This window comes from Cyprinus carpio, chromosome A4, assembly GCF_018340385.1.
Source record: "Cyprinus carpio isolate SPL01 chromosome A4, ASM1834038v1, whole genome shotgun sequence".
NCBI lineage: Eukaryota > Metazoa > Chordata > Actinopteri > Cypriniformes > Cyprinidae > Cyprinus > Cyprinus carpio.
Window position 1 is genome coordinate 948,757 of NC_056575.1, and position 15,000 is coordinate 963,756.

Below are 15,000 nucleotides of genomic sequence, written 5' to 3' on the forward strand. Positions count from 1 at the left end.
ACGCATGCATTAAAAACGCTCATTATTATTAATTACATGCATCAAATAAGGTAAAGAGCGGCGAATATGAATATGACGGGCTGATGATGTCAATCAGATGCTTTAAAGTCGCAATTAAACAGAAGCAGTGACACAACATTTCTTCCAAATTGTGATGCACAGCAAAAAAAAAAAAAAAAAAAAATTTAAATATGTTAATATTATGCGAAAATACATTTTCTCTTTATTATAAAAAAACATTGTTTTGCATCTCAGTATTACGAGAAAACCTTGCTTTAAGGAGAAATTATCACTTTAACAGCACATTATCTTGCTATTAAAAAAATATATTGTTTTAACAACATTTATAAGAAATTTTAAATTAAATAATAGCTCTTTATTACAAACAAATGTTGTTTTAGTGAGAAAATACATCATTTTAACAACACACAATCTCGTTATTATGAAAAAAGCATAGTTTTTAAGAACATATCACGTTATTACGAGAAAATATCTTCATGTTTTCTCGCTATTACGAAAAAACATTATTTTTAACAATACATCTTGCTATTACGAAAAAACTATTTTTCATCTCGTTATTTTGAGAAAATGCCATTTTAAATGAGAAAACGAGGCATTCTAACGACATTTTATCACGTTATTACGAACAAAATATCATTTTTAACAACATAACGAGAAAATGTTGTTTTAATGAGAAAATATAGCTTATCGTTTTAACGACACATTACTCACTATATAAAAAAAATTATATTGTTTTTAAAAAAAAACATAAAATCTCGTTATTATGAGAAAATGTCGCTTTAATGAGCAGACATATCAACTTAATTTACACATTATCTAACTATTACAAAAAATAGCATTCTTACGACATATCTCACAATATCGAAAAAAAATACACTTTAAAAAACAAAACAACACCTCATTAAAAAAAAACAACTAAAAAAAAACAAACAACATACAACAGAAACTAACGCATTAACAAAAAAGAACAACTGCAGGGCGGGGCTTGGTTCTGTGCATCAGTTGTTGATTGGATGTTGAGATGTGGGCGTGGCACTCAAGTGCATGCAGGGGCGGAGCTTAAGAGCACTAAATGATTGGAGAAGTCCTGCATACATCAGCATTGAGAAGACTTACGTTTAACTGGAAGATTTTGATTAAATGCTACAAACTATTTTAAAGCTGTACGTCTGTAAGGGGTCTGTTAAAGATCTAGAAAGCATCTGCTGTTTACATTAAAAGATGTCAGTTTCACATGCATTCTGAATCAGTCTATTTGACATCTGGTAGGAAACGAACTCGAGACGTATCTAAAAAATACGTCTTGCAGATGTTACTGCGACGTCTCCGTGATGTGCGCGTGCTTTCAGGGCCAGGTGTGACGCTTCACTGCACTCACAGCTGGAACATGAACGCACGAGGAGGATGTGTTCTGTCTCTGTTAAGATGCCATAAGGAAACTGGCCAAAGAGCAGCGCTGATAACAAAGTCTCGTCTCCTGCTCGCTCTCTGTCACTAAATAACCAACGCGAGCTAATGTTTGCGGACCCGGTTAAAGTCCGCGTGCGCAGCGAAACTCGTCCTCAAACTCGTTCGTGAACTTTTCCCACTGATGGCTGTTTAAACGCGTGCATCGCGTCACACTGCGCGAATGAAGTCACGAGAGCCCGTTCGCAAGCGGGCAACCCAACGCACTCGATTGATCCGCGATCGATCGCAGCAACAGATGATCGACGTCAAGCGCGCGTGACACATTCGAGAGCAGAAAGAAGAGGCAGAATTACCTTAATAATGAGCTGCGAGGGGGACTCGGACATGTCTCGTTCAAATTCAGGAAGTTCTTCTGTTTCCACTTTCCTCTCCCTTGTTCTTCCGCGAAATAAAGCCCTGGATAACGTTCCCCTCGCGACGCGCAGGCGATTTTAACGCGCATCCATTGGCCTCGCCCCGCGCGGAATACTTCAACTTCTCTTGTTTGTAAACGCGCGAGCGGGCGCTACATTGCGGCAGCGCGATGGTTAACACCTTCCTGGAAGCGTCGCTCGCAGGAGCGCGACGCAGCGCGCAGCGCGGAACCTCATTGATCCGGACGCTTCGCGGCGAGATGACGTGAATTCCAGGCAGCGCGCGGCGCCTTAAAGGGAAACGCGATGCAGATTACGTTCGTCAGTCACGGACACCGGATCAACGCGCCGCGCTGCTGTGTTTCACAGTGCTTCATTGTATCCCAGCGAGTATAAAATACAGCGTTATTCTGCTTTATTACGAACGCACAGAAGCGCAATAGTCGCGATGCGTTAAAATGTAATTTTAGACTTTTTCTTTCTTCTTTAGAACTAGCTTTTTATTGAGAATGAAACATACACGAGTACATACAGGCTGACCAAACATGCCATCTATATCCAAATATATACATAATTACTAAAAAATATTGTAGCTACTGCAAAGTTCTGTCAGGTCCTTTCAAATATATTTTAATATCAATTTAAATTTTTTTTTTAATTCCAGTTAACTTAAGTTTAGATCAAATGAAAATGCAAAATGTTTAAACGTTTTAGCAACTTCTATAAACGACTCTTGCGACACCTGCCGGATAACACTGGTATTGCACGCCTTGCTATTGCAGATCACACCGGGGCTAGTTGTCACACACGCTTTTTTCAGTTCTAAAACATTTCTTAATTTTAAGACTGCCAGAAAGATATATTCACACTGTTGTTGCCCACAATAACTCCAGTGTAGGTCTGCTCATATAACAAGAGGTGTTACATAATCTCATTAATTGGCATAAAATTACATACAAATTACAAGTGGTTACAAGTCACTAATAAAATGAAAAATTGGGTTTGGAAATAACCCACTTCTTTTAGTGCACATGGTATTTACCTAGTAAAATAAATAAATGAATGAAATATTGTGCGTTACTTTTCAAAATATAATTCTGCAAATTAAGTCATACATCTCAGTTTTCGATTAATGTAGATTTAGAAATCTTTCCAAAATAATCTTGAGTAGATACAGTGATAAAACAATTGCGATATAGATGAAATAAATGGGTTTAAATCTTTCAAAAACAAGTAACTTGATAAATCCTGGATAATGTTTTGAAAGACACTTCTTTAATTTTGTTATTGATACAAAACTTCTATTTTCCCTGTTCGTGCATGTTGCATGTTGTCACATTATATTCATAAATTAGCATCTTTTGCTTCATTATAAAGTGTATTGAGTGTTTGCTGGACTTACACTGACATCTAGTGGCGAAAATGCGGCATCACGATTCATTAATTCCACAAAAGTTAACCCTCTGCTGTTGTTTCGGTCATTTTAGACCAGAAAAAAAAATGTTTTGAACTTTTAAAGAGAAGCACAAAACATGCTTCGAAAAAGATAAATGGTCGTAAAAAAATAGTCACGTGTGTTGTTCACCATCGGAAATGAATGGGAAATACAAAAATACAAAAAAAATTTTGTGGGTACAATCTATAAATCATTCACGATGCAAAAAAAAGTGCACTGTAATCAGGGGGTGACACAAAATATGTGTAACAACATGTCTTTCTGTGTTCAGGTTTGACTGCGGTCAAATTAATGCAAAAACTGACATTTAAAAAAAAATCTTTCTTTTAGAATGTTTAAATTTATATCTAAATACACAATTAAATGCAATAAAAAATGAGTATTTAGCCTTTTTATATAGAGCTGTGCAGGAATCTGGTGGCTCTTGCGGATGTTTGTCTTGTTATTTCCACCAGATCGCTAATAATCCTCCCAAAAAAAATATATAAAACACATATCAAAATCACATTATAAAATCTCTCAGACTCTTTTAAAACAAAAAATTGAAAAATAATATAAATAAGTATTTTTTTTAATTATTGTTATTTTAAATGGGAAAAATGTATCACAACTATTGCATAAATATTAATTAGCATCAATACATTCAGTCAAAATAGAAAATGAAAATATTAATGTACACAAATATTTAAGTGAAAATAAAAAAGATAGGCTTACATTTCAGGTGTTCCCCAAAATGAACAATAACAGGAGAGTCACGTGATCTCAACAGGATGGCCTTCATGCATTAAACAGCTTAAATTAAACAGCTTTTAATTAATTGTAAACACAGCGTTCCTAATGCACAAAAGTGGAAGATTTGGCTTTAAGACTGTTTTCCGGAACTGGTGTCGTTTTTATGTTTCCGTTAACGACCTTTCACATGATTGATAACGATGTGAAGCTCCTCCTTTAAGTTTAACTTTCGTTTTCCTTTCCTCACTTCTATTTCCCTGTCTGTTCCTAAACTCGACTTCGCTTCAGCATGACGGAGGCGGCGATCGTTAAGAGGATCTGCGCGCAGAACGGATCTATCAGTTACGATGCTTTAATATCGATGTTCGGTCTGTTCGACGAAGCCCTGGACTCGGTCGTCGCCCGCAGTGAATCGTTTACGGTGGCGTTCGTGAACGGACAGAAGAAAGTGATCGCCAGAAGCAAAGTCCGTCTGTGTCGAGTCCAGAACTGTCCGGGCTGCGCGAACCTGCATCTGTGCAAGCTGTTTCTGTTCGGTTCCTGCCGCTTCGACAGAGGAAGGTGAGTGTGTTTACAGTCGAAGCGCATCAAAAGGGTTATTTTCAAACCACATTTCCAACCCAAATGGTCATCTTAGTTACTGTATAAGCGTTAGGAGTCATGGTTGCATTGCATCAGTGTCTCAGCAATGGATGTGAATGGGTGCCGTCAGAATAAGAGCTGATTAAAACATCATAATAATCCACAAGTAATCCACAGGACTTCAGTCCATCAGTTAACACCTGGAGAAGACAAAAGCTGAAACACATCCAGCATTAAGACGTTATTATGGATTATGGACTTGTATTTATCAGCTGTTTGGACTCTTATTCTGACGGCACCCATTCACTGCAGAGCATCCAGTGGTGAGCAAGTGACGCAATCCTGCATTTCTCCAAATCTGATGAAGAAACAAACTAAAACTCACTGCCTACAATACAAAAACTGTCTGTTCCCTAAATAATTGTTTTCACTTGCAGAAGAGGATGTCGCTTCAGTCACGATCTGCTCTCGGGTCAGAATGCATTAGTTCTGACCGCTCACGGTCTGAACACACTGGACTTAAAGGAGCTGTGCATTCTGCTCATGCAGAGCGATTACTCACTTCTGCCAGCGGTGAGCATTTCACACATTTCACTCGAAGTCTAGAGTTCTGAGTTAAACCTGAAAAGTGGTGCTTGTTTGTCAGGTGTGTCATTCGTATAATAACGGGACGGGAGAATACGGCCGCTGCCCGGACGCCGAGAACTGTAAGAGGCTCCACATCTGCGAGAAATACCTGCGAGGCTTCTGCGACTGCACGCGCGCTCATGACTTCTACGAGCCGCATCCGCTGAAGACGCTGCAGGACAGAGGCGTCACCGCCGAGCTCATGGCCGTCATGAAGGACCTGTACGCCAACATTGAAGTCCTGAAGCGTCATTCCAAGGCACCAGCCGCCGGGGGACCGAACCCCAGAAGAGGCCCGAATGCACAGAACCGGAGGCCCTCGAGCGGTTTTAACGCGGGCCGAGGACAGGCGGCTCAGAAGCCTCCACAAACCAACACGGGTAGCACATACATGCTTTTACGGGAGCCGTTTCCACCACTGAATAAAAAATTAAATAAAAAAAAAAGAAATTTTATTGTGACTTCTTTTTTTTAGAATTGTGAGAAAAACTCTTTCTTGCAATTGTGAGTTTACATATTTTAAGAATTGTGAGATATAAACTCGCAATTGTGAGAAGAAAGTCAAAATTGCAAGAAAAAACTAACTTTTTTCTCACAGTGCAGACATCTTTTCTCAGAATTGAGATGAACTGGCAATTGCAAGAAAAAATTGCGAGATATAAACTTGCTATTGCGAAAATAAAAAAGTCAGAATTGCAACAAACTTTTTTCTCACGAATACAAGTTTATTTATCGCAATTTTGACTTTTTTTTGCAGTTGTGAGTTAACATATTTTAAGAATTGTGAGAAGAATGTCAAAATTGCAAGATTTAAACTCGCTATTTCAAGAAAAAAGGTTTTCTCGGAATTGCTTGATATAAAGTAAATATAAATTTGCATTTGCAAATTATAAAGTCTGAATTGTGAGAAATAAACTTGCGATTCAATTTTTTTTCTCTTTTGCAATTCTGACTTTTTTCACGAATGCAAATTTATATATTGCAATTTTGACTTTTCTCTCCCAATGCTGACTTCTTTTCTCAGAGTTGTGAGATATAATTTTTTCTTTGGGAGTTAGATAAAAGTTAGAATTGTGATATATTATCTTGCATTCGCGAAAAAAGTCAGAATTGCATTTTCTCAGAACTGCTTGATACAAACTCAAAATAAATTCGCATTTGCGAGTTTTAAAGTCAGGATTGTGAGAAATAAACTCGCAATTCTGACTTCTTTTTACTATTGCGAGAAAAAGTCAGAATTGCAAGTTATAAATTCTTTTTTTATCAGAATTGCGAGTTTATATCATGCAATTCTCACTTTATAACTTGCAATTGCGAGTTTACATCTTGCAATTCTGAGAAAAAACTCGAAAATTTTGAGATGAAAAGTTGCAATTACCTTTTTAATTTTTTATGCACTGGCGGAAACAGGCTCCCGTATGTTTTAAATACAAGAATGCAATATTAGGAAACATTCAGCCTGAAAGTCACTTACTGACGTGTGTGTGTGTGTGTGTGTGTGTGTGTGTGTGTGTGTGTGTGTGTGTCTTCTCTCAGAGAAAACGGAGATCTGCATGTATTTCGTCAAAGGACACTGCAAGCACGGTGGTAAGAGCGGGGTGTGATTCATAGAGTGATGTTCACTGTGAACGCAGCTGAACGCTTGTGTTTCCAGGCTCGTGTTGGAAGGAGCATTCCACTCTGCCGTATAAATGGGAAGTAAAGGAAGGATCCGAATGGAAGGCTCTTCCTGACAACGAAGCCATCGAGAAAGATTACTGCGATGCCTCAAGAACATACAGGTGAGCAGTGTTGAGGATAATGCATTATAAGTAACGCGAGTAAATACTTTTTCAAGTAACTAGTAATGCATTACTTTCTATAAAAAGTAACTTAGTTACCTTTATAAGGAGTAATGCAATGGATTACTTTTAAAAGTGTCTTTCCCCAGTTAGTAGGCAGTGCTTGAATAACCAGTGGTTAATCGAGTGTTCTGATGGTTTTTCTGTCTGTCAAAGCTCTGGAACGAACACGGTTTTTTTCGATACGATGACGCAAGGCTGTCACAGCGTGCGGCGTCTGTCGACGGTACCCTCGGTGCTCCAGCCCAACTTCATCCTGACCACCGAGTGGATCTGGTACTGGAAGGATGAGTATGGAAACTGGATCCAGTATGCCACAGCGGTAAGTGACTTTTTGAGTATCCTAAATGTACTTTTCAATATCTTGCGCTCTTTTGATGTTCTGTTTTTTTTCTGTTTATTGAACAGGACGGGGGTCATGGATCGTCCTCCATCTCCAGTGCTGAACTCGAGCAGAAGTTCCAGGCCGATAGCAACGCCGTGGTGGAGTTCACCGCCGGATCGCAGACATATGAGCTCAGCTTCACAGGTAACCTCAAAATCATCTTACATTTAGGGGTGTGCGATATATATATATATTTATATATACACAATGCAGACTCAGTTCTGTATAAGACACAATATTGTCAGTTTTTTCTGTTTCAAACAAAGCCGGAGCAGAACAGAACAACACTGCAGTGTTTAGTTCCTGAATGAATCTGTTTTAGAATGAATCATTTGAGTCAATGATTCAATGATCCATTCATAAATCACTTGCTTCGTTTCTGAATGAATCAGCCGTTTTGAACAAATCATTTAAATGAATGATTCATTGAAACAGGGAATTACTGCCATCTATTGGCTGTTTTAGTGTCATTTATTTATCCATGACAGGACTACCGAATTTTTAAAGGCCAGTATCAGTATCGGTATAATATTGGTCAATATCGGTACCGATACCGATAAGATACTTCTAAACTGAACTTTTAAATTAAGAAATGTATTACATTATTAAATTACTAATAATGATACCCACTTAACTTTATATTTGAAACGCTTTCTAACATTCAGTATGCTATAATTGCAACTTACTAGGTTATATATTTGTTTACTCATAGTTAAAATATGTTTACTGTAGTGGTAACCATGGAAATCTACAAATACGACAGTCACTTTAGTAAAACCATGGTTAATTTTCATCAGGTATAAAACGCATAAAATGCAACTTTTTTATTCTTACAACTATGATTTGTATTGACATTACAGAATAGAACATTATCAGTATATTAACTTTAAACATTCAATTGAAATAAATGTAATTGCACAAACTATATAGGCTACAGTTTCCTAAAAGCATCAATGGTTTCTTATGGATCTTTTGGGAAACGCAGCCTATACTTTTGATACTCACATCAGTATCGATACATTGATACTTCAGGAGCTAAGCCAAAGTACCAGCGCAAAATATTGTTTAAATATTGTCACACCCGCACACACATAATACTTATAATAGTCTTGAAGAAGCTTCACTGAACTAATCTTGCTCTTCAGATATGATCCAGACAAACAAACGCTACACAACCAAAAAAGTCGTCAGACGTCGTCCCAAATTTGTGTCAGCGGCTGATGTTCGAACAATCAAGACGACGTAAGTAAACACTCCTCGTTCTCTCTTAAACGCTCTGAAACCTGTGTGATGAACAAACTCTTCTCTCTGTTCTCAGTAAAAGGGCGCCCAATAATTTCAAGGCTCTGCCAGAGCACTGGGATAAAGCTCTGACTCCTGAAACTGGATACAAGGCGAGTGGAATCATTTATCGGTGACTTTCACGATTTTACGTGGATCTGTGTTTGTAGTGTTAAAACTGCGCTGTTTTACACAGAGAGTGCCGCTGCAGAGCACGTCCGCCGAATACATCAAAATCAAAGAACTGTTCGGTCGCACCATGATCGGCTTCAGAATCCTGAAGATTGAGAGGATCCAGAACAAAGCATTATGGGAAGTTTATCAGTGGTAAGTCCACGAGACATGCACTCACCGGAACGTCCAGATCGATTACAGCACGTCTGACGGTATGCGCCACTTTTAGGCAGAAAGACTTTATGAAAAAGAACAACGGAGGCAGAGACGTGACCGAGAAGCAGCTCTTCCACGGCACCGACAGCACGCATTTAGATGCCATCTGCCACAACAACTTCGACTGGAGGATCTGTGGGACTCACGGCACGGCCTACGGGAAAGGTGGAGTTCAGATAAAGAAACAGTTTTAAAGAAATAGTTCAACCACAAATGAGAATTTGCTGGAAATGTGCTCGCCCTCCGAGGCCATCTGAGTTTATTTCGTCATCAGGTTTGTAGAAATGTAGCATTGCATCAGTGTCTCAGCAATGGATGGTCTGCGGTGAATGGGTGCCGTCAGAATGAGAGCTGTTAAAAACATCACAGTAATCCACAGCACTCCAGTCCATCAGTTAACATCTGGAGAAGACAAAAGATGAAACAAATCCAGCATTAAGACGTTTTTAACTCAAATATGAGTCCATAATAACACTTCCTCCAGTGAAAAAGTGTTCTGGTGTGAATCAGGAGAGAAATCTGCACAGATCAAGAAACCCAAAACATCTCGAAACAAATATGTGTGAGACAACAGATGCACTTTTTCACTGGAGGAAGTGTTATTATGGATTATGGACTCTATGTATTTGATTTAAAAACATCTTAATGCTGGATGTGTTTCATCTTTTGTCTTCTCCAGATGTTCACTGATGGACTGGAGTGCTGTGGATTACTTGTGGATTATTGTGATGTTTTTTTCTGCTCTTATTCTGACGGCACCCATTCACCGCAGACCATCCATTGCTGAGACACTGATGCAATACTAATTTTTTCCAAATCTGATGAGAAAAAAACATACTCATCTACATCTCGGATGAGCTGAGAGTGAGCACATTTTTGGTTAAATGCATGCAACATGTTCTTAAGAGCTCGAAATACGTCTCTTCTGCAGGTAGTTACTTTGCCAGGGATGCCAAATACTCGCACAGCTACACCAAAGACTCAGGCACTCGTTCCATGTTCGTGTGTCGCATTCTGGTTGGCAGCTACACCAAAGGTGACTCCAGCTACCTCCGGCCTCCATCCAAAGACGGAGGAGACACCGTCTTCTACGACAGCTGTGTGAACGACGTCTTCGATCCGTCCATATTCGTGGTGTTTGAAAAGCACCAGATCTACCCCGAGTATCTCATCGAGTACAGAGACGCCGGGGGCTTTGATCCACTGACCCGTCCTGCGGTGGCAAAACCAACAGTGACAGTGAGGAGCCGCGTAGCTGTTCCTGCAGTCACCCACTCACACGCCTCCATCTATAATCCCTCCACACATGCATCTTCTTCATACTCCTCCTCCTCAAACACCTCCTTCTATAAACCCTCCCCAGTGGCATCATCTTCATATACACCCTCCTACATTTCTTCCTCAAGCGCCTCCTCTTCCTCCTCCCTGCGTGCTTCTCCCTCACGATCTTTTTCCTCATATCCCCCAACTCCTCCAAAGCCTTCAAAAAAGTCAGAGTGCATCATTTCCTGACCGTATGATCAGGCACCATGTGATCACATTGTTTGCTTTAGAGGAAGCCAGTAAAAAGTTCATGCTGATAATACAATACTGTGATTACACAATAAGAGAAAAATGGCATAAGAAACAGGAGTGGCGACAGATCTGTTCTTCTTTATTCTGACATACAATTTTTTGGGCGGGGCTTGGTTCTTTGTTGGGATGTGGGCGTGGCTCTCAAACGTGCATGCAGATGAGCATGAGCTTGCAGGGGCGGAGCTTAGGAGAAGAAGAAGGCTTACATAATCATAATTAAAAAATGAACCATATACACGGATGAATTGTTAGATCTGTAACATGCATTTGGAAAGCAGACGGTGAATTTTTATTTCATGCCAGCTTTAATGGCAATGTAATCTTTGTAATAATCTCAATATTTGAGATGCTTGTCACAATAAAGCTCTCCAATACACAACTTTAGGGGAATTCATTTATTGAGCTTTTTCCTCTTAATCCTCAAATAGATGTGTATGACTGACTGAAATCTCACTTCTGAATTTTGTTTCCCATCCATTTAATATCAGTGTCTCTCAGCGATATAAAAAATGCTGAAATTAAAAAAATAAATCTCCTTGTTCCTGTTTATAGTAATCTGGTTATTTTTGGATTAGGCCTAGTTTTGATCTAAATTACAGTATATTAACAATCATATTAAATGACTAATCCTACAAATTTGGGTGTCAAGTATTTTGAGCAATGAAAAAAATGTAAACGTTAATAATTACATGTCATTATGCAGTTTTAGCACATGCTCAATAAATCACTGCAGAAATTATGTCAATCTTAGAATGTTTTTTTAAAAGGGAATAAATGTTAGGACCAAATGCAGTGAAACACTTTTAGCTGAGACAGGAAGTGCAGTGGAAATGTCCTCAGTTGAGACAGGAAATGCAGTGAAACACTTTTAGCTGAGACAGGAAGTGCAGTGGAAATGTCCTCAGTTGAGACAGGAAATGCAGTGAAGACACTTTTAGCTGAGACAGGAAGTGCAGTGGAAATGTCCTCAGTTGAGACAGGAAATGCAGTGAAGACACTTTTAGCTGAGACAGGAAGTGCAGTGGAAAAGTCTTCAGCTGAGACAGGAAATGCAGTGAAGACACTTTTAGCTGAGACAGGAAGTGCAGTGGAAATGCATTCAATTGAGACAGGAAGTGCAGTGCACTTCCTGTCTCAGCTAAAAGTGTCTCTGCTGCACTTCCTGTCTCAGCTAAAAGTCTTTGCTGCACTTCCTGTCTTAGCTAAAAGTGTCTCTGCTGCACTTCCTGTCTCAGCTAAAAGTCTTTGCTGCACTTCCTGTGTCAGCTAAAAGTGTCTTCACTGCACTTCCTGTCTCATCTGAGGACTTTCCCACTGCACTTCCTGTCTCAGCTAAAAGTGTCTTCACTGCATTTCCTGTCTCAGCTGAGGACATTTCCACTGCACTTCCTGTCTCAGCTAAAAGTGTCTCTGTTGCATTTCCTGTCTCAACTGAGGACATTTCCACTGCACTTCCTGTCTCAACTAAAAGTGTCCCTGCTGCACTTCCTGTCTCAGCTAAAAGTGTCTCTGCTGCACTTCCTGTCTCAGCTAAAAGTCTTTGCTGCACTTCCTGTCTCAGCTAAAAGTGTCTCTGCTGCACTTCCTGTCTCAGCTAAAAGTCTTTGCTGCACTTCCTGTGTCAGCTAAAAGTGTCTCTGCTGCACTTCCTGTCTCAGCTAAAAGTGTCTCTGCTGCACTTCCTGTGTCAGCTAAAAGTGTCTCTGTTGCACTTCCTGTCTCAGCTAAAAGTGTCTCTCATGCAGATGTGCACAGCAGCGCATGGACGAACCAGAGCTGTGAAAGAGCTGTGATCATGTGATCTGTTACTGTAACATTGTGCAGAGTTGAGATAATACTTGTTTTGACTCTTCATTAAATCAGTTATTTATGGAAATGTTTCAGGATATCAGGATGCTTTATGCATTTCATATAGACATGACAGTTAATTATTGATCTCTCTCTCTCTCTCTCTCTCTCTCTCTGGAGTGCATGTCCACACTGATAATGAAACGCTTTTATGTGAAGAAATAATCATCTTATAATCTAGTCACATAAATGCATGATCACCTGACAGCCACAGCACTTATAAATGTGCAGTTTAATTGTACTAAAAACACTTCAGATTTGATTGTAAACTCCTGACATGTACTTCTGTCTAGCTCAGAGGTGGGTTGGCTTCTGTCCGTGAGGATGGACTTGCTGGAATAAAAGCTGACACTAAACAGCTCTTCCGTGTCTTTGTACATGTTTACATAGAATCCAAAGCGACTTGCTTTGCATTTATGATACACATTTACATTTTATCACTTCTAATGTATCTTTTCTTAAAATAACAAATTTTCATAGTAATAATTTCATAGTTTGCTCTGGACTTGCTGATGGTTTAATCTCTTCAGCATATGCTTAAAGAACATGTCTTGATCGTATTTCACAGAGACCATAACCCTTTAGATCCCTTTAGAATTCTGAGATTCTGGCTAAGTTAGACTTTCATTTGTCGTACTTAAATCTTTCTGAGCGCTCGGATGTAATTCAGTTAATTTATCAATATTCTGCCTTGTTTTCTGATGTTCCATCTTGTACCAATGTCCTAGAGCATGACATTGACGTAGGTCAAGTTAACCCTATTAAGCAACACCCATATAGGGTAAATCCTGTCAAACGCCAGCTTTTGCGCAAAGAGGTAGAGTATATGTTAGAACATAACATAGCTGAACCAACTTGTAGTGCTTGGAGTTCACCATGTTTATTGGTTGAGAAGCATGATGGTTCGTTTCGGGTTTTGTACCGATTTTCGTAAGGTAAATGCCATCACGAAACCTGACTCCTTTTCCTCTTCCGCGGTTAGATGATTGCATTGACCAAGTTGGTTCTGCATCCTTTGTTTCAAAGTTAGATCTTTTGAAAGGCTACTGGCAGGTTCCACTTAGCCAGCGAGCCCGTGAGATCTCTGCTTTTTGTGACACCAGATAACTTCTGCCAATATAATGTTATGGCATTCGGTATGAGAAATGCACCTGCCACTTTCCAGCGTCTGGTTAATAAGGTGTTAGAAGAAGTTGCAAGATGTGAGGCTTACCTTGATGATGTGGTCATTTATAGTTCTACCTGGTCTCAACATCTGGCCCAGCTTGGGGATGTGTTCAAGAGGTTAAAGGCTGCAAACTTGACCCTGAACCTCTCCAAGTGTGAGTTTTGGGCAGGCCACAGTTACCTACTTGGGTAAAGTTGTTGGCCATGGACATGTGTCTCCGGTAGGAGCAAAAGTGGAGGCCATTGTGAATTTTGCTGTACCATCATCTCGGCGGGAACTAAAACATTTCCTTGGTATGGCAGGATACTGTAGGAGTTTTTGCAGAAATTTTTGCCACTGTTGCTACACCTTTGACTAACCTGCTTAGCCCTAAGGTTCCTTTTGTTTGGGACTGAGTTATGTCAGGTTGCCTTTGACAATCTGAAGGCATTGTTGAGCAGTTCCCCTGTTCTTGCTGCCCCTGATTTTAACAGACCTTTCAAGTTAGCTGTGGACGCTAGTGATTTTGGGGTGGGTGCTATTCTCCTCCAAGATGATTCAGTGGGAGTGGAGCATCCTGTGTGCTATTTTTCAAAGAAATTTGATATCCATCAGAAGCATTATTCTACAATTGAAAAGGAAGCTTTGGCCCTTATTCTGGCTCTGAATCATTTTGATGTGTATGTTTCATCCAGTGTTTCACTTGTTGTGTACACTGATCATAATCCTCTAGTGTTCCTTCACAGCATGAGAAATTCTAACCAGTGCTTAATGCGATGGAGCCTGTTTTTTGCAGGGATATGATCTTACAGTCTGCCACATCCGTGGGAAGGATAACGTTTTGGCGGATGCTCTGTCAAGGTCGTAAGAGCTGGTGTTTGTCCATCGTTTATGTACTTGTTGACTTTGCCATAGGTTATTCTATAGCAATGTTTTAAGGGTGGGAGTGTTATGTGGGAGTGTTTTAATCTGTGTTTCATTGCAGTTTCCCTGGTCACTCTCCTGCAATTAACAGGTTAATTGGATCCACCTGAAGGGAGTCACTTTAAATCTAGGACACATGCTCTTGCTCGGTCTCTCTCGTTTTGCAGCCAGCACTGCAGTAGCAGTGTTTCTGCTTCTCCAGTCCCTTTTTTTTCCCCTTTCGTTATTAAAATAAACTTATTTTGATTGGCATACTTTTGTTTTGTGTCCTTTATGTTGCATCCCTAGAGCCAGGGTTGTAACAATCCCACCGGTCACTATAAAGAAGGTTTGCATTTATTAAGCTCTAAAAACGACACTGACTGGTG

The 15,000-nt window shown here is 39.7% G+C and overlaps 2 protein-coding genes across 3 annotated transcripts in view; one reads left to right on the forward strand and one right to left on the reverse strand.

Moving 5' to 3' along the window:
• LOC122139457 (transcription factor ETV6-like) overlaps nucleotides 1–2,117 on the reverse strand; it is a 20,029-nt gene extending 17,912 nt beyond the window's left edge. For both annotated transcript variants that reach the window (XM_042737340.1, XM_042737332.1), the window contains exon 1: nucleotides 1,785–2,117. In XM_042737340.1, coding sequence (XP_042593274.1) covers nucleotides 1,785–1,817 — 33 coding nt within the window. In that variant the 5' untranslated portion in view covers nucleotides 1,818–2,117. The remainder of the gene's footprint in view (nucleotides 1–1,784) is intronic.
• Nucleotides 2,118–4,039: 1,922 nt separating this feature from the next.
• Nucleotides 4,040–11,092, forward strand: LOC109111672 (protein mono-ADP-ribosyltransferase PARP12-like). Its single transcript, XM_042737365.1, has 12 exons — nucleotides 4,040–4,593; nucleotides 5,052–5,187; nucleotides 5,261–5,621; nucleotides 6,778–6,828; nucleotides 6,896–7,022; nucleotides 7,239–7,404; nucleotides 7,491–7,611; nucleotides 8,613–8,709; nucleotides 8,786–8,861; nucleotides 8,945–9,075; nucleotides 9,152–9,303; nucleotides 10,070–11,092. Exons 1-12 carry the CDS (start codon nucleotides 4,322–4,324, stop codon nucleotides 10,648–10,650), a joined length of 2,271 nt encoding a protein of 756 aa, XP_042593299.1. The 5' UTR covers nucleotides 4,040–4,321; the 3' UTR covers nucleotides 10,651–11,092.
• The last annotated feature ends 3,908 nt before the right edge of the window (nucleotides 11,093–15,000 follow it).